The sequence below is a fragment of the Eucalyptus grandis genome, chromosome 1, assembly GCF_016545825.1.
Source record: "Eucalyptus grandis isolate ANBG69807.140 chromosome 1, ASM1654582v1, whole genome shotgun sequence".
NCBI classification, from domain to species: Eukaryota; Viridiplantae; Streptophyta; class Magnoliopsida; order Myrtales; family Myrtaceae; genus Eucalyptus; species Eucalyptus grandis.
Genome location: NC_052612.1, coordinates 21,974,884 through 21,992,939, shown reverse-complemented (window position 1 = coordinate 21,992,939; position 18,056 = coordinate 21,974,884). Strand labels below are relative to the sequence as shown.

General features: G+C 39.0%; 2 protein-coding genes across 2 annotated transcripts; one reads left to right on the top strand and one right to left on the bottom strand.

Moving 5' to 3' along the window:
• The first annotated feature begins 1,464 nt into the window (after positions 1-1,464).
• Positions 1,465-8,692, top strand: LOC104433112 (acetyl-coenzyme A carboxylase carboxyl transferase subunit alpha, chloroplastic). Its single transcript, XM_010045763.3, has 12 exons — positions 1,465-1,664; positions 1,795-2,189; positions 2,287-2,361; positions 3,661-3,768; positions 3,888-4,048; positions 4,163-4,277; positions 4,364-4,518; positions 5,139-5,190; positions 5,281-5,349; positions 6,427-6,504; positions 6,575-7,732; positions 8,238-8,692. The coding sequence occupies exons 2-11, from the start codon at positions 1,860-1,862 to the stop codon at positions 7,724-7,726; spliced, it is 2,295 nt and encodes a 764-aa protein (XP_010044065.2). The 5' UTR covers positions 1,465-1,664; positions 1,795-1,859; the 3' UTR covers positions 7,727-7,732; positions 8,238-8,692.
• A 3,650-nt stretch (positions 8,693-12,342) lies between these two features.
• Positions 12,343-13,189, bottom strand: LOC104433114 (dirigent protein 22). Its single transcript, XM_010045765.3, has one exon. It carries the CDS (start codon positions 13,116-13,118, stop codon positions 12,537-12,539), a length of 582 nt encoding a protein of 193 aa, XP_010044067.2. The 5' UTR covers positions 13,119-13,189; the 3' UTR covers positions 12,343-12,536.
• Between the last annotated feature and the right edge of the window lie 4,867 nt (positions 13,190-18,056).

Sequence of the window (18,056 nt, the reverse complement as noted above, 5' to 3'; positions counted from 1 at the left end):
GAGACTGGGAAATGCTAGTACAGAACAGCAGTCACGCTTACAAATGACACCGTGTCATGTAAATTCAGGCACAAACAGGAACTTATAACTTTCAATTGAATAATTGTCGGCTCAAACCCTGCCATTGAAGACTGTAATTACGAAATGACAAGAAATAGTTGCATCCATCAAGCACAATCACAAGTCGCAATGCTCAACAGACTTCGAGAATTCCAAAAACGTAAAATTACGCATCTTCAATCAAAACAAACATCAATTGAATACAAAAAAGAATCAAATTGCAATGTCGAAATAGATGGGTGGGTAAAAGGAAAAGATTTTGACATTGAAGCGAGGACTGCAGGTTGGTGAGGCAGCATCACAAGAGAAGCGAAGAGGGTCGAAGTGGAGTAGACACCGAGCTTGAATTACCCAAATATGTTTATATTATTACTCATTTAAACTAATTTATTTTGGATTTTTTTCTTTTATTTTAAAAATTCATTATACTAGGACCATCAAAGTTTAGGTGGCCCATATATGACTCATTTGACAAATTTGGTTTGCCAACATGAATGTGGCCTTGTTGGCAAAGGGATTAGAGGGGGGTGGGGCCGGAGAGTATGAGGCCTGGGATTCAATCCTGTGAGCACACACACACATGGTAAATAGAAGCCATGAGAAAGACTAAAAAAAATTTGGGTTAATAAATGATTTCAAAACCCATATATAGAAGATAGGAGTGAGACAAAAAAGTATTGAGAAATATAGGTAGTAGAATGAATTCGCTTTATGCAGTTGCATTATGTGAAAATGATCTAGAAAGTGAAGAAACAATAAAAAAGGGGTGCTGAGACCGCTAATAATTATAATAGCTGGAAGGAAGGCCTTGAGCTTAAGTGCAAGGACATTGAATCATCTACCTCGAAAGTTATTCAATGGCGGATAATTTAGAATGAAAGTGATATATAGTTGTATGATTTAGAAAGAAAATTAAATGCAAACACAATGGTACCATACCATTTTTCATGTCACCACAACATTCAAAGCAAGCCACCTAAGTTGGCTCATAATAATTAAATGCCGACCGACGATTGAGTCTTTTGCCAACCGAGCCACCGGCCTTTAAGAACCAAGCGAAACAAACACAAAGGAGTCCGATGCTCATTCCGTTCTTTTCCTTTTCTTTCTGCTCCTTTCTTCTCGGTGCAATCGAAACCATCCTGGACTTGAACCCGAGCCCTCGTCCTCATTGATTGTCAGCTTCAGATTGGGCCGACCACCATCCCTCCCTAACCCCCCTCTCTCTCTCTCTCTCTCTCTCTCTCTCTCCAGCTAAGTTGACGGCCACCTCGGACGAAGCCGGGCGTGCGTGCGGCATGCGGGAGCTCCTTTGCCAGCACGACGACGCCAACTCCAAACCTCCCTCCCTCTCTCTCTTCTCTCTCTCTTTCTTTTTCTGCCTCGCACTAAACTACCCAAGTTCGCATAAGAAGTATCGCCACCCGCCCAACGACACCATCTCTCTCTTTCTCTCTCTCTCCAAATAGAAAATAACGCCCCAAGAATCATCTCCCCCGCGACGATCTCTCCAACCTCTCCCTCCCGCATTGCCTCGTGATCCTCTCTTCCCCACCGCCACTACCCATCTCCCATTTCGTCTTTCTCCCTCAGCATCTCCCTCGGTATACTCTCTCTCTCTCTCTCTCTCTTATATAGCTCTCTCCCCTCTTGCTCCTGTTCTTGCTCCTGCAAGCGTGCTCCTCTTCTTGTGGGTCGAGCTGATGTGAATGCGGTTCTTGTCTGGCTTGGCAGCTTCGTGGGCAGCTTCTTGATTCGGCGGAGCTTGAGGCCCTGAGGAGTTTAGCGGGGGGGCGACCATGGCTTCGCTGATCCGGCCGTCGGTGTCCCTCGCCGGAGCCGCGGCTTCCGATCTTTTCGGGGGCGGCGACGGCGACGGCGTCTCGCTGAGGGCCCTCGGGAGGGCGCGGCTCGGGACCAGAGGAGGGAGGCGGGGCGGCTTGGCGGTGGCGGCGAAGCTCCGGAAGGTGAAGAAGCACGAGTACCCGTGGCCCGAGGATCCGGATCCGAACGTGAAGGGCGGGGTGCTCAGCCACCTCTCCTCCTTCAAGCCGCTCAAGGGGAAGCCGAAGCTGGTCACGCTGGAGTTCGAGAAGCCGCTCATGTTGTTCGAGAAGAAGATCATGGACGTGAGTTGCTTGTGCTGTCGTGTCCTGTGTTTTTGGATTCGGGAATGCGTCTCTAATTTGCTTGAAAATGCGAAATTTTTCTTTGCTTCCTCTTCAGGTGAGAAGGATGGCAGATGAAACTGGCCTGGACTTCACTGATCAGATTATATCCTTGGAGACCAAGTATCAGCAGGTTTGGCATCATTGCTTTTTTCTAGCAGTAAATGGTAGCTGAGTTCGCAGAATCTCTTGCTACTAATTCTCTGCACAGTATCATGTGCTTCGTGTCTCCCTCTCATGTTGATTGGTTCTGGTGATAATTGTCGTTAATTAGATTATCTTGCATGCCCGCATCCATTCTTGAGTCAATTATATGGTAAATAGTTCTAGGGGAGCTTTTCCCCTTTTTTTTACATCCTAAACTTGGCTAATAACCAAGTATAACATAATCGTCTCTCTCTCTTCTCTCTTGTAGAACCTCTAGAGATAACACTGTAATCGGATCATTAGTATCTTCTTGAAAAGAAACTCTGTTCTTAAGGTGGAAAGATCCGGGTGATGCAAATGATTGATGTGATCATCGGAACTGGAACATGCACTGATGTGAAGGAAAAAAAAAGAAAAAAAACTAGGGGATTTGTCTAATCTTTCTCTCCTTTCAATGTGACTACGCACCTAATGTAAATAGAATAAAGAACTTTTGCGTATTGGTGCATTAGGAATCTTTTTTGCTAGTTCCCTCGATTCAGTTCCTGCTCTGAATGTCATTTCAAATGCCAGCATTGCAGAGTTTACCATGCATATCACCACAAGCACCTCTTGGCAATAGCAGGTCTCCTTAATTTTGACACCGACTGTCGCTATTATGGGCGTGGCTTGTATTTTTCCAAAGCAAATTGGCACTTTGGTTAAAGGAATTATTGTTCACCTATATCTGGAGGTTGACTTATCTCTCGTTTTCTTTAAAAAGAAAAAATTGGGAATGATTCCCACAAATGGTGCCATTCTTTTTCTTTGTTCTTGCGGTATACCAGAATTCTCTATGAAATCATCAATTCTACTAGAAGCTCAAATTGGACATTTCTCTGACCAGACGTCAGAACACCGACCATTGGGAAGAATCTTCTGCCCCTAATTCAAGATGAACTTTCAAGGCGAGAGAGATGAATATTTGTTTGCTGCAGACTAGACCTTATATAACTTATTTTCTTGACTGGCTACACTTTTTCTCTTGATTAGGCACACCTCAAAAAGCATCTTTCATTTGTCTGGGTGATTTTTACCTGTTCTGTATATTAGAGGAATTGAAAACACGTTTAGTAGACTCTTGCAGGTCATATGCAATACTTTTTGTCTACTTGCCTAACAAATAATGATAGTGAATTTATTCAGGATCTGACATATAAGACAACTTGATTGGACCCTGTTTCTCAAATTGGTAAAGCCAGCACTGCAGCTTCTAAGCCAATGTTTTGATTTTTGGTGTATTCAGGCTTTAAAGGATTTGTATACGCATCTGACTCCTATCCAACGTGTGAATATTGCCCGACATCCCAATCGGCCTACATTTCTTGACCATGTATTTAACATTACTGACAAGGTAATCCATACTTTGACTTATTGAATTCAATTTGCCTTTTTGCTTGCTTGCTTAATTCTATCTGGGGCTGCTGACATGATTTGCAAAATATGTGCCTTCTGCATCATGTTGTTCGCTAGTTTGTGGAGCTTCATGGAGATAGGGCTGGTTATGATGATCCTGCTATTGTCACTGGTATTGGAACTATTGATGGTGAGAGATACATGTTCATTGGCCACCAGAAGGGACGAAACACAAAAGAGAACATTCAGCGCAACTTTGGGATGCCAACTCCCCATGGGTATGCATAATGTTATGGATAATATCTTCAAAAACACCAACTACTGATTTTGCATCTCGATGGTGCCATTACCAAATGTTCAGCAACTAAGTTTTAGTTTGTTTTGTAATTCAGTTACAGGAAGGCTCTACGAATGATGTACTATGCTGAGCATCATGGCTTCCCAATCATCACGTTCATTGATACACCTGGGGCCTTTGCAGACCTAAAATCTGAGGAACTTGGCCAAGTAAGCAAAACGCATAATGTTAGTTGCTATTTGTATGATGCACTTCCTGATCTTTGTGGTGATGTTTTTGCTTTATATATGTCCAGGGTGAAGCAATTGCTCACAATTTGAGGACCATGTTTGGTCTGAAAGTTCCCATTGTTTCTATTGTTATGGGGGAAGGTGGTTCTGGCGGTGCTCTTGCCATTGGCTGTGCAAATAAGTTGTTAATGCTTGAAAATGCTGTCTTCTATGTCGCCAGGTAATTTAATTGCCATCACTTCCATTTCAACTTTGTCAAATACTTTGTTGGTTGGGGACTGAGCAATTCTCTTTTAACATCAATGTTCTTTAAGAAAATCATTCTCATATTGGGGACTGAGCAATCATTGGGCCTTTGCACTTTCCAAATTCTAGGGTAAAGTTTGTAATCTCAATTGTTTATGTTGGTCAAATTAAAACCGACTAATGAGATTATGTATCTACACTCAGCTCAGAAATGTGCCGTTTGTTTTGTCCTTTTCATTGGTATCTGATCAGGAAGCTCATTTGTAGATGGCCAACATGAGAGTAGGCAACTACAATGAGCGATGACCAGTGATCAGTCTCATTTGTTGAGTTGTCTTTTTCCCTGATATTAGTCAGATGGAGCAATTTGTCATGCTGAAAATATGAATATATGTCAATTACATGCAGAATCAATGCTTAAAAAAGATCAGTGTTGTTGTTTCTGAATGTCAATATCACCCCGGAAGTGCAACTACATGCCTATTGAAGCTTATCAAGTTGATTTTGTTAACTTTGGCATGTCCCGTTTATTTTGTGATTATTTCCAGTCCCAGCACTTTACTGATTTTATCTTATCATTGCTTTCTTTTTTAGTCCTGAAGCTTGTGCTGCAATCTTGTGGAAGAGTGCAAAAGCTTCTCCAAAGGTGACTACAATTACAACAATTCTGATTCTGAAGTTTTCTTTGAGCAGAGTTTTTATTTAATTGACACTTAAATTTCTCTTATCCTCACAGGCAGCTGAAAAACTGAAGATTACAGCCACAGAGTTATGCAAGTTACAAATTGCTGATGGGATCATCCCAGTATGTTTTTTTACTTCTACATGTTCTGCTTCTGTGTGTCATAACAGTATGTTTTAGGTATTGTGTGTTTTTATGCTTTAGATAATTCTGTGGTAGGGAGAATAGTTACTATAATTTCATATGGGCCATGAGTATTGCGATAGAAACAATACAACAAACAAGAAAAACACTAAGCCTTATCCCATTGATTGGGATTGGATAGATAAACCCTTTTACACACCATTGCACTCAATTCTGTGTCATGTCTTCTGAAAGCTTTAATTGTTTCATTCACTTTTTTTGTGCACTGTTCCCCTATTAAGCCAAGTCTCAATCCCTCGATTGCAGTTCCTAGTTGAGCATTTGAAGGCCTTTGCTCGACCTGTCCAAACCATCTCCAATGAATTTTTCCACCTTGTTCTTGATTGGAGCCACACCCACTTCTTCGGATAGATTAATATGTACTGCCTTTTCTCGTATGTTTGCACATCCAATGAAGCATTCTCATCTCCACTATACTCATTTAGTGCAGATGTTGGTGTTTGACCGCCTAATATTGTGTGCCATGAATTAATGCCATCCAACAGAAATTTCCCTCGAGTAACATTTGGCATTTGCACAAGATAACTACTTCTCTGAACCATCCTGTTTGTGCTTTACGGGAGACACGTCAATTCATTTTGTCAATCGTTTTGCAAAATAGACCCAATAAATGAAAAGCACTCCCTATTTTGGACTTCTTGCTCTCAAAATCTTGTCGAGATGTTAAACTATTCAGCTCTGTTCTTGTTGAATCACACTTGGTAGGAAAACATGTGCCAGCTGTTGACTAGACCACCCCTCCCTTATTGCTTTTCCTGCACTTGGGATGAGTTGTGTGAGATCAATCATACCAGAGTGAAGTGAATATCAAGTCATACGTGATATTCTCTACAGACAATTATGTAAGCCATTTGAGTGATAATGTAGGTTTTTGGCCGTCTCTATATGCTCTGTTGCAATCGTAAAATCCTGACATTAACTTTACTAACTTCATCTTGGCATTTTAAGTTGCATGTTGTGACCATTTGGTTTTCATTCTTGTATATGGTTTAACAGGAGCCACTTGGAGGTGCCCATGCAGATCCCTCTTGGACCTCCCAACAGATAAAAGCTGCAGTTGGTGAAGCAATGACCGTCAGTATTACTTTCTTTGTTTTCACCATAGAATTCTGAACCATTACTGACACAGTCCTCGATCTTTCAGGAGCTTAAGAAAATGGACACACAAGAGCTCCTGAAGCATCGCACGCTTAAGTTCCGAAAAATTGGTGGATTTCAAGAAGGAATCCCCGTGGATCCCAAGAGGAAGGTCAACATGAAGATGAAAGAAGAACCTCCACTAGGAATGATTTCTGAAGCAGAACTGGAGAGTGAAGTGGAAAAGCTGAAACAGAAGATTGTAAGAGCGAAGGAATCATCAGGTGAAGCTTCTGACAGTGGTGTGGATGAATTGATAGAAAAACTCAAAAAGGAAGTGGATCATGAGTACTCCGAGGCAGTTAAGGCCTTAGGTTTGGATGAAAGAATGTCAACATTGCGAGAAGAAATTGTGAAAGCTAAGCAACAGGAGCAACCCTTGCATCCTATTTTAATGGATAAGATTGATAAGCTAAAGAAGGAGTTCAACCAAGGCTTGTCAGGAGCTCCCAATTATGAGAGCCTCAAGAGTAAGCTTGACATGTTGAATGAGATGTCTAAAGTGAAGAATGCTGAAGGGATTGCTTCACAGAAGGAAGAACTCAATAGGAAACTGAAAGAGGTATTAGAACGTCCTGATCTGAAGGAGAAGGTTGAAGCCCTGAATGCAGAAATCGAAGACTCTGGGGTAACATCTCCTGAGGATGTAGATGAAGGTCTGATGGAGAAAATTGTCAATTTGAAGAAAGAGATAGACATGGAAATGGCCAGTGTCATTGAATCTTTTGGACTGCATGTTGAGGCCATTAAGCCTACCAGCATTGATACTAGTACACAAACTTCAGTCTCAGAAGTTAGTGCTAAAATGGGTTATCTAAATAAAGAAATAAGCAACAAAATCGAAGAAGTGGTCAACTCATCTGACCTAAAGAGTATGATGGAGATGCTGAAGATGGAGATTGTAAAAGCAGGAAAAACACCTGATTTGTCGTCAAAAAATAAGATTGATGCTCTGCAGCAGCAGATAAAGCAGAGGCTTTTTGAGGCAATAAATTCTTCTGAGCTTAGACAGAAGCATGAAGAGCTGACATCTGAGATCTCTGAAGTCGTGGAATCTTATGGAGGGTCCAATGGAAGCTTGAAATATAATGACAGTGAAGAGAGTTCGAAGCATGAGGAATCAAGAGTAGAGGTCAACATGGGAGGATATCGAAACTAGTTCACTGTGAGTTAAACTTTCTCCCATCTCACACTTATTACTTCCTTTTCAAAATCATCTTTTCATTTTTCTGCTGCGTACAGCCAGGAATTTCGGATTCAATACTGATATTTTGGTAACAAATCGAATAAGTCTAAGTGTAATGGTTGGTGTATTGATCTTTTCTAGAAAGGAAGTGTGTGAGAAACTGATCCAATTCGGAGTTCCTTGTGTGAATCCTATTCCAACGGGAATGAGTTGATCCACCTAAAAGTCTTTCTTTTACTGCTATATTAGAATCTACTTCAATTGCTTCTCCACGTTAATTGATCTGTCAATGGAGACCAATGAAACGGTACAGTTCAGTTCATAATGGTTTTTACTCTATAGTCATAATAAGATGCAGAAGTAATTGAGAAACCATAGAATCATAGCAGTTTGGTATCTCACAATGAAATTTGCAACTACTAGTTTTGCATGTATTAATAATTCAAGATTTTCATGGTAATGCTGCATTTTCTTTTGTTTGCAGCTTTTTTCGATATTGTGGATGCCACTGGGAACATGAGACATATAGACAATGTGTCCTGCTCGAGGAGTAATCCTGCAGCGCTTTTGATTCTTAGATTCCAATCTCTGTGCTGTCGTTAAGCATTTCGCCCATCTCCTGCCATGCCTATTTTGCATGCCCCAGTACTAGGAACAAATTACAACATTTCTGCTTTATATGGTAAAATGCTTTTAAGGTTTCAAGACGAGAGAACGTTTAATTATCGGTTTAAGGTCTTTACACGATCTACAGCCAATCAAGTACTTCAGGAGTTTATGTTCCCCCCTGTTTTTGTTGGTAGAGAACAGACACAGACGTTTTGTATATGTTACCGCGAAGCTCCGCATACTTCAAAATAAATGCAGATGACTGCATTAGTGTGTTGTCATAATGTCATTTACAGATCATTTTTCTTTGACAGAGTAGTTTGGTGATCTCCACTGTCCATCTCTTTTCCCTTCTTACTTTGCCTTACCTCATCATATGGATGGGAAACAAATTCCAAACGGATCCCAATCTAGCATAATACTGGTTGCTGGGCAACAAAATCTACTCATGATCGGCTCATTAATTAAATTAAAATAACAAAGTGTCTCATCGAGTTGATTTGAATGATTCTATTTGATATTGGCTCTTGTTTGGTATTCAATTTGACTCCATGTACTGCTCATCTTTCTTTATACTAACTAGTCTTATAGTGAAGTACAAGGATAACTTAGAGAGTGGTGATGATTTTTGATTAGAAATTGATTTTTTATTTTTTTTATTTTTATAATCCGGACAAGTTTATGAGCAAAAATATATTTTTATAACTTTATAAAATTCATATTCTTGAAATAGAAAATTTGATAAAAATTTATGAGATGTGTCTAGCGGGCAGTGGATGGCTGGTAAGTGGATGGCTGGTGGGACCGTGATCGCGTGGCCGAAGCGGCGGGTGGACGCCGGGTGGCCGACAGTGGGTGAGCGAGAGTTGATGATAAAAGTTTTCATTTCTTTTATTCTAGAAATAAAAAGTTAAAACTTTTAACTTTTGATTTTTATCCAAATTTTTTTTGGAGTAAAAATTTATTTTAAAAATAGAAAAATGAAATTGCATTAATAAATGAATTTTTATTCCAAACTTATTTATAAGAATAGAAAAAAATAAAAAAATAAAAAAAAATAATAATGTACGCTCTTAATACCAAAGATGCCCTATGACAGACCCAATATTTTCCCCAAAATTTGGGTAAAATCGCTACACTTGTGTATTCTTTCAGGACTGTCTTCAGGAATATAAATTGTTTGTCTTCGACAATCCCGGCACAATTCCGGTTGAGTGGGGTTGGGAATTGCTGCACCTAGTAAGGATTAGTCGGGTAATAAAAAGCTCCAAACAAAGCTCCAAACACTACTATTGGAAGAAGGGTAAAAATCCCGACCAAAAAAAAAGAAGAAGGGTAGATTGTAATTGAGTTAATGTGTCAATTAGAATACAAAAAAAGCAATCTGGGCAAATTACATATACAACATCTTCGACAGTTTCCTGGTTTCAAAACAACCGTGAATGAAAGTGCATGTAAATAATATGACATGATTCGAGTGGCCTGCGATTTTCTCCTTCACCTTTTGAGTATGCGAAATTGAGAATTTCATACAAAACTGCTTGCACACACCAAATGCTTCAGGAGGAAAATATAGGTGGCTCTTTCCTTTACGAAGATCGCTCACGTCAGTCATTCTTTAGCATGCGTATTTTTATTTTTATTTTTGTTTCTTTTTTTTGGATAAGACTGTTCACTTTTAAGTAAGTAAACTTAAGAGTCCATAGAATAACTCACAGTCTTTGGTTACTGTGTTGTTAGCCACAAAATTTTAAAAGAGTAGGCCCCCTAACAATTTTTTATTATTTGTTATTATTTTTTTGGCCTAATACATGTTATTCTTATAGTAAATTAATGACAATTACACGAGCATTTCTCAATCTTAAATGGGTATTTTGAAATTATTTGCCTAGTTCACACTCATAAGTCCATTCCATTTTCTGTCAATTAGGAAATTTTTTCTAAAAAGTTCTAAACTTATTGCACTTTTCCGAATTCATTCTTAAATCATTTAATTTTGTCAATTAAGTTTTAAATATTTTCGCATTTTATCAATTGAATTGATTTGACTAATTTTGGAGAAATCATTGACGTGACGTTAGCCATCCTACATGACATGGTTGACGTCAATGTGGATAATTTTAATAATTTTTTGAATTTTTTTATTGATTTTTAATTTAGTTTTAAGTTTTTTTTTTCTTCACTTCGCCCTTGTTTTTTTTTTCTTATTGTGGTTGATGAGGGTTGTTAGGCCACGGGTGAGGGCCAAGACATCCTTGTCTACTGCAGTTGAAAGGGTTGCGGCCTTGCCCAAATCTAGGTGAGGCCGTCGCTGTTGCAAGTGAGGCTAGCCTCACCTAGAATTGGGCTTGTCGACATGGTTTGGGTGAGGGCAGCCTCACTAGCTGCCGGCAATGTAGCTTGGCCTAGATCTAGGCAAGGTTGCTTCGACCACGATTTAAGCAAATTTGAGAAGGAGGAGATCGTGGAAGAATATCCTTGGTTAAGGAATTTAGTCGACCAGGTAGTGCACGAGATAGCTACAAAGGGGAGGATCTTGGCGAGGATCATGGGTGGTTGTGGAGGTGGAAGTGAAGAGCGCAAGCATGGATTTGTGTTAAGCCTTACTTGGAGAGGTAGTTCTTGGTGAGGGAGATCAAAGCTTGAGGCCCCATATCTAGAAGGCTCAAGCTCAGCCACGACATGGAACTCAAGCTAGACTTGTTGAACTCGTTGCCAAGGTTTCTTCTCACCCGTGGTTGGCAAGGCTAGCCTCGCCTAGATCATCGCAGCCATAGGTAAGGCTGTCTTGCCCAGATCTGGGTGAGGCTATTCTCACTCATGGTAGTGATGGCCTTGCCCATATATGGGTGAGGCCAAGCGAGACTAATACCCTCTCATTTGTGGCCAGCAAGGATATCTTGGCCCTTGCTTGCGGCTGGCGAGGACCTAGCAACCCTTGCTCCATGGTTGGAGAGTGACTCGATGACCTTTATTGGCCACTATTTAAAAAAAAAAAACACTAGGTGAAAAAAAAAAAAAAGGAAAAAATTTAAAAAATTAAAATTTAACAACAAATTCAAAAATATGAATTGCTCAAGTCAAAGCCGATCTTGCCACATGGTACGATAGTTGTTCCTGTTAGTGATTTTCGGTCAAAATTGGTTGGATGGATTCAATTGAAAAAAAATGAGAAAATGTTGAGGACTTAATTGGCAAAATTAAAAAGTTAAAAGACTAAATTGATAAAAGTGTAATAAGTTTAAGACTTTTTGAACAAGTTTTTCATTTAAATAAGCTTAAGACAGTTAAGAGCATTATCAGTCATAAAAGAGAGTGCGTCTTTGCACGGTTTCTTTTCGTGGTTATAGATGCTTATGTCTTATCAAGCATGCCTTTTGCTCAAATCCTATTAACAAAAGGGTCCATAAAAGTATTTCTATACAGAATAAGCGGATGTCATCATGCTCAAGTTAACTCGGTTATTTTGTTAAGACATTATACTTTGTCAAGGGCCAATTTGTAACTCAAAACAAAAATTCCACATTCTAGTTCAAACAACTTTTTCTAGGATACCTTTGTACCATGAGACCAAAAAAGATGTGGTCCTGTGCCTGAATGCCCTCAAGGCTTTCAAAGCATTGATTTTGCACGTCATGAAAATAGCTAGAACATTGAAAATTACAGTATTTCTTTCAGTTAGTTTCCAAATAATTGCCTGATGACACATTTTAACAAAGTTCAAAGAAAAATTAAAGGAGATCGATGGTGCCTAATTATGGACTAGGCTTAGCAATCTTGTGAGTTTAATTTGCACCACTCTCATGTGAGGTGGTAATAGTGTCCGAGAAGATACTGTTTTTCTTTGAAAATAATTTTGAGATTATTTATATCTTGTGAAGAGTCTAATTCGAAATACGTTGTGATCGATGAATGTAGATTCAGATTGGATACCCAACTATAACAAAGGTAGAAAAGAGATAAGAGGACCACAGAGAACGTGGTCAGAAATCCACCTACCGACTCCATTTTGCTTGGACCATAAGCAAACCTGGAAATCACAAGTGGCAGCTATGATTGCCATTTCTAGAACCCTAGGAATTTGAAAGAGAAAAAAGCTGGCAACAGTCAATAAGCGAAAGGGGATAAGAAAAAGGCCCAAAAAGTAAACCGATCATGATCACATCACCAAACGTCAATAGTGCAACACGTAGACGTTGTACTCGACGACGGCGTCGCCGGTCTTCCGGTCGAACGTGTGGGTGGTCGCCTGCGCGTACCCGCGGGCGAACCGGAACAGCCCGCAGCCGCTGATCACCGGCATCTCCCGCACCTTCTGGAGCACCGGGTTCCGCCCCAGCACGGTGATGCCGCTGCCGTTGTACTTCCCCGCCACGAAGGCGAAGTTCATGATCATCAGCAGGCCCACCTCCTCCTGCGACGCCGACGAGTACAGGCCCTGGGCGCGGCCGACGAGCTCGGACCGCGGGTCGGGGCGGATGGTCAGGGGGTTGTCGATCATGTTGATGAGACCGAAGAAGGTGGCTGAGGCGTTGGACGGCGGGGGCACGACGGTGACAGAGCTGGGGTGGGGGCCGCTCTGGACGTCGTGCCAGTAGAAGCGGAAGTGGCTGAGCTTCTCCTTCCCGAGGTTGATGCCCATAAGGCTCGGGTCGAGGGCGGTCGCAAAGGCGGAGGCGAGCGTCAGGCTACCAGAGGAGAGGAGGAGGAGGAGGAGGAGGAGGAGGAGAGACGAGATCGGACTGAGTGTGGCCATGAGGTGCTTCACGGTAGCTAGCCAGTTAAGGGGACATTAGTGCAGGGCAGTCAAATATATAGTAGGCATCTTGAGTTGGAGGGCGAGGCAATGCTTGAAAAGCTCCTTATAAGTATTTTCGACATTAATAAATGTAGGTACATATCACGCTCATGTAATAACTTACTAGCCTCATTGATCGGATAAAATGCGAGCTAAAATCTAAACAAGAGGCTCAAATAATCAAATTCTTTACACTTGCTTCCGTGGAAGATTGGACCGGACTTGTGTGGTGCGCTTGTCCAATGCACAAGTCCAGTGCTTAATCACAAAGCCAGCTCCATAGGTTAAAAAGGGGAAAGGTTGCTCGCTTCGGGAGTTGAACTCAAGACCTCCCACTTCTACACTAAACATGTTCATAACTTTGTAACGATAGGATGATATATAATTGTCGGACAAGAACTGATCGAAATGCTTGGCAGGACCGATAGGAGCCAAATGGACTCGTAAGAAGGTTAGGTAAGCTGCCATTAACACGTTTTAGAAGAACATTTTGCAGGTTGAAGATGTTACTTCTCTGAGTTGAGTCTTCAAGGGTCATTTCAAGATTGAGAGGTAGTTGGCATTGAAGAAGCTTCCTAGGCTGCCCTCTACTTTGGCATTCACTCTTGCTTGTTCTTTGGGTATACTTGCGTTGTTTGTTTGTACTTTTTTTTTAATAGAACATGTGAAGCATTATAATCTATAGGGATAGTGTTCAAGTACAGTGAGAAATGCTACAATTACTAAAAAAATTATAAATTTATTGTATTTGTATAAATTTAGTTCTAAATATTTTAATTGTGTCAATTTAATCTTAAATCTTTTCACATTATGCCAATTAAATTCATTTGATTAATTAGGACTGCAAATTATTGACATAAATGCCGATTGTCCTACATGGAATGGCAACTGTTGATGGGAATATTTTTTAAAAATATTTTGATTTTTTAAAATAATTTTTTTGGTTTTTTTCTTTACTTTTTTTTTGGGGACAGAGTTATTAGCTAATCAAGTGAGAGGTTGTGTGCCCAAGCTTTTTCGCTTGAGGCCATTGCGGCCCTTGCCCATGCCTTCATTTGCCATAGCAAGGGCTGCCATGCCATCACCCATTGTTGTTAATCCTTAGTATCGAGTCCCGAAAAAAAAAAAAAGTTTATATAAAGAAAAACAAATTACAAAAAAATTAAAAATAATTATTAAAAAATTGTCCATTTTGGTGTCCATCATGTCACGTAGGAAGGTTGGCATCTATGCTAGTAATTTTTGGCCAAAATTGAGTGAATGAACTCAATTAGCAAAATGTGAAAAGATATACGATTGAATTGACACAATTGAAATGTTTATAACTGAATTGATACAAATGTGATAGATTTATGACTTTTTTTTTTTTAAATAGAATTTTCCTATCATTCATGAAGAAGTTTATGGTTTGATGAAACTATTAAAGTCTCAAGATTACTTAGTGGAGTCCAAAACTTTATTTGGGCCATTAAAATGAATCACTATAACCATTGGGGTTTGCTTGAGTGGTTACTCTTCTCAAATGGGCAGGAGGTGTGAGGTTTGAATCTCTATATTCTTAGGGAGATTAGAGTAAAGATAATTTAGTTTCAGGTGTGAATTTCGATTAGCTTGGCAAGAAGCGAGAATGTGGATTAGGGTGGGGACAATTTAACTCCAGGTGTGGGTTTTGACTTTCACGCTTCATAATGAGATAGAACAAAAGTTTAAAAGTGAAAGTTAAAATAAGAATAGAGTAGGACTAACCAAGAAAATAAAGAACAGTTGAATCAGTATAAATGTGCTTGTTCATTACTGTGGGCTATGAAGCATTGACACTCTTCAAGAACCTTTGTATCGTGTTGGACACTTCGACACATGTCCGACACTTTTGGATACTCTCAGACACTCTCCGATCTCGGTTAACACGTGTTGGAAAATCTGACACTTGGTCAACTTTTTCGACACTCTCCGACACTTGAGTTGAAATTTTGACATATGAGTTTCCAACACGTGATTCCGATATCGAGTTCAATTTTAAAAATTCAATAAATGAGAGGTTAAAATATATATGTGAAAAAATAAAACACAATAATAAGAATAATAAATGGAGAAAGAAGAAAAACCTAGCCTTTTCTTCTCTTATGACTTTCACTTCCTATGATACACAAATCACCCCTTAAGTTATTTTTCTCCTCTTCAAACATACCTAACATGTGAGTCTAGAATATAGATCACTTGTTTTTTCTCCAAATTTTATAAATTATTGAAATAGAGTTGAATTTATCAAATTGAAATAATGAATGATATTAATAAATGGCGGATTAATGTTTTTAGTGTATATTCATTCTAGACTTTTTTTGAAAATATTTATTTATGAATTTGATTTAAATTAATTTGATTGAAATAATCATAAAATAATAATTTATTATGCATTTATAAAAATATATATTTAATATACAACATGTTGGAATTATCTGTCTTTTGAGAAATGATGTGTCGGCGTGTCGTGTCATATTGTGTTGCGTGTTGCATGTTAGTGTCGGTGCTACTTAGGTTGTGGGAGCATTATTTGCGATTTTCTCCTCTTTTTTTCAATGATAATCACATGTTATGCATATTACACACTATTAAGGGAAAGGGGGAATATCTAATATTTTCTTAACGAATGTTTTAATATCTTAATTCAAGAATATCAAATTCGCTAATTATTATCATTCTAAGTTTGAAAAGAAAACAAAATACTTTGATCAATCAATTGTTTTGAGAAAAAGTGCAATCAATGTTTTTTTTTTTTTTGTATGGAATACAATTAGTTATAATCTTTTTTAGTAGTTCAATTAAGTCCTAAACCGCAATCAAGTCTTTTCAATGAATTAATACGTAAAATTACCCACGTGTCACTTAAAAGTTGGCTTGGTGGTATCTTGAAATTGCATATTTATTTGAGTCTAAGTACTTAACTACATTTTCAAAAAAGAAAATTTAGGACTTTACTGAACCAATTAAAAGATTTATGATTAGATTGCATACATTGTCAAAAGTTTATGACTTGATTGAACTAATTGTAAGGTTTAGAACTCAATTGTAATGTGTATATAAAGTTGGATTCAAATCTCGGTTGAAAGTATATGGCCTAACATTAACTTTAGTAGTGAATCACACATTCGTTTATTTAAATGGTATCAAATCATCGAGTTTATGTTTATAATAACATTGGGCAAAAGAACACTTGAAGTGTTAAAACTTGACATGGGGGGACACTTAAGTGCCAAAAATTACGAAAATGACACTTAAGTACTAAAATTGGGAAAATAAATTAGTTAAAGTGCTAATGGTGAGAAAATTCAGCTAAAATGCTGATATGACGATTTTTTGGCGAGATAAGTGCAAAACGATATTATTTTACACGCTGACGTGATTAGACAAGTGTAAAAACGATGTCATTTTATTGACTTAGCTAGATAATTAATATAAATATTAAATGAATTAAATTAAAACTATCTATATATATACTTTAGAAAAGAAGAAGATGAACATTGTAGGTGATTGAAGGATGAGCCATCGCCGCCGCCTCTCCACCGTTGTCGAAAGGGGCGAGTTCGACGACCTTGGTTGACCTGGTGATAAGGGCCTGTGAGCCCTCGCCAAATTTGGGGCGAGGTTCGTGGACCTCCCAGATCAGATGAGGGTCACCAGCCTTTGCCTAGTTGGGCCAAGGGTTGTCGCCCGCTGGGCCAAGGGCTTGGTGATCCCGGTTGATCCTTCCTCCTCTGTCATTGGCCCTTTCCGACGATAGTGGGGAGGTGGCGGTGAGAGCTAAGCCTTTGCCTTTTGCCTTGTTGTTTTTTTTTTTTTAAAGTATAAACATTTTAATTTAATTAATATTTATATTAAAATTCAAAAAAGAAGAAGATAAAACAACGTCATTTTAGTTTTTTGTCGCTAACTTAGCTCTCCAAAGCATGCCACATAGGCAAGTTATATTAAAATTGTCATGTAGGATTTTCGGCCACTTTTGCTACACTTGGCACTCAAGTGTTTCATTTTTAAAAAACAATGGCATTTAAGTATTACTTTCTTAACTTTTGACACTTAAATATCTTCCGTGCCAAATTTTGACACTCAAGGTATTCAACTCCCAATAACATTGTTATTAGGTGCTCGTGTTGTGTACACAAATTATTTAGGCTAAGTTATAACCTAGAAAGCATATAACAACGGATGAAATTTCAACTGGAATTTATTAGGGAGCTTTTCTAACCATCCAAGAGAACAAATTGTTTTTACTTCAATAATGAATGGATGATCACGTTTGGCATTCAAGCACGAAAAAGTTTGTCTCATAGATTATGCTTAAAAATTGTCGTGATTCCTATTTCTCTAGTACTTTCAATTGCGGGTAAACTACCACGAGTATGGGTCACCTGCACATGCAAAAAGCCATAGACTTTAATCAGTTTCTAGTCCTGTAAACGACCCCCGTCATCGGTACTTGGAGGTTTTTCTGTGCTCCTAGGTTGCCTCTACTTAACTTCTCTCGAAGTCTTAAACTAGCACTCCTCACTTACGGACTCTTGTGCAACCACATTTAGTACACAATTTCCTCATTGTATACTTCCCCATTTGGATATTTCGCCTGGTCCTTCAAACACACATATAGTTCACGCATGATTGTTTGTCATCTTCAAAACAAAAAGTGAGCTTTCCAAACATATGTTAAACTTCCTCACCCACCCAGGGCTCAAGATTGTCCTACCACTTGAGTTTATCGATTTGGTGTAATTATTATTAGGGTTAACCACTCTTCTCGCAAGATCAAGAACAAATGGTGCAGCTTTTTCTTGCCATATCTTGGCTTGACTCGTAACTCTCTTAGGCTCTTTTGAGTTCCTTTCCTCTTTAGACCGCATCAAG

Bases quoted from the DNA above. Each gene is read 5' to 3' on its own strand.
- LOC104433112 (XM_010045763.3), top strand. From the start codon at position 1,860: ATGGCTTCGCTGATCCGGCCGTCGGTGTCCCTCGCCGGAGCCGCGGCT. The intron at 4,519-5,138 runs GTAATTTAATTG...TTTCTTTTTTAG, and splicing joins GCTGTCTTCTATGTCGCCAG to TCCTGAAGCTTGTGCTGCAA. The intron at 5,350-6,426 runs GTATGTTTTTTT...ATGGTTTAACAG, and splicing joins TTGCTGATGGGATCATCCCA to GAGCCACTTGGAGGTGCCCA.
- LOC104433114 (XM_010045765.3), bottom strand. From the start codon at position 13,118: ATGGCCACACTCAGTCCGATCTCGTCTCTCCTCCTCCTCCTCCTCCTC.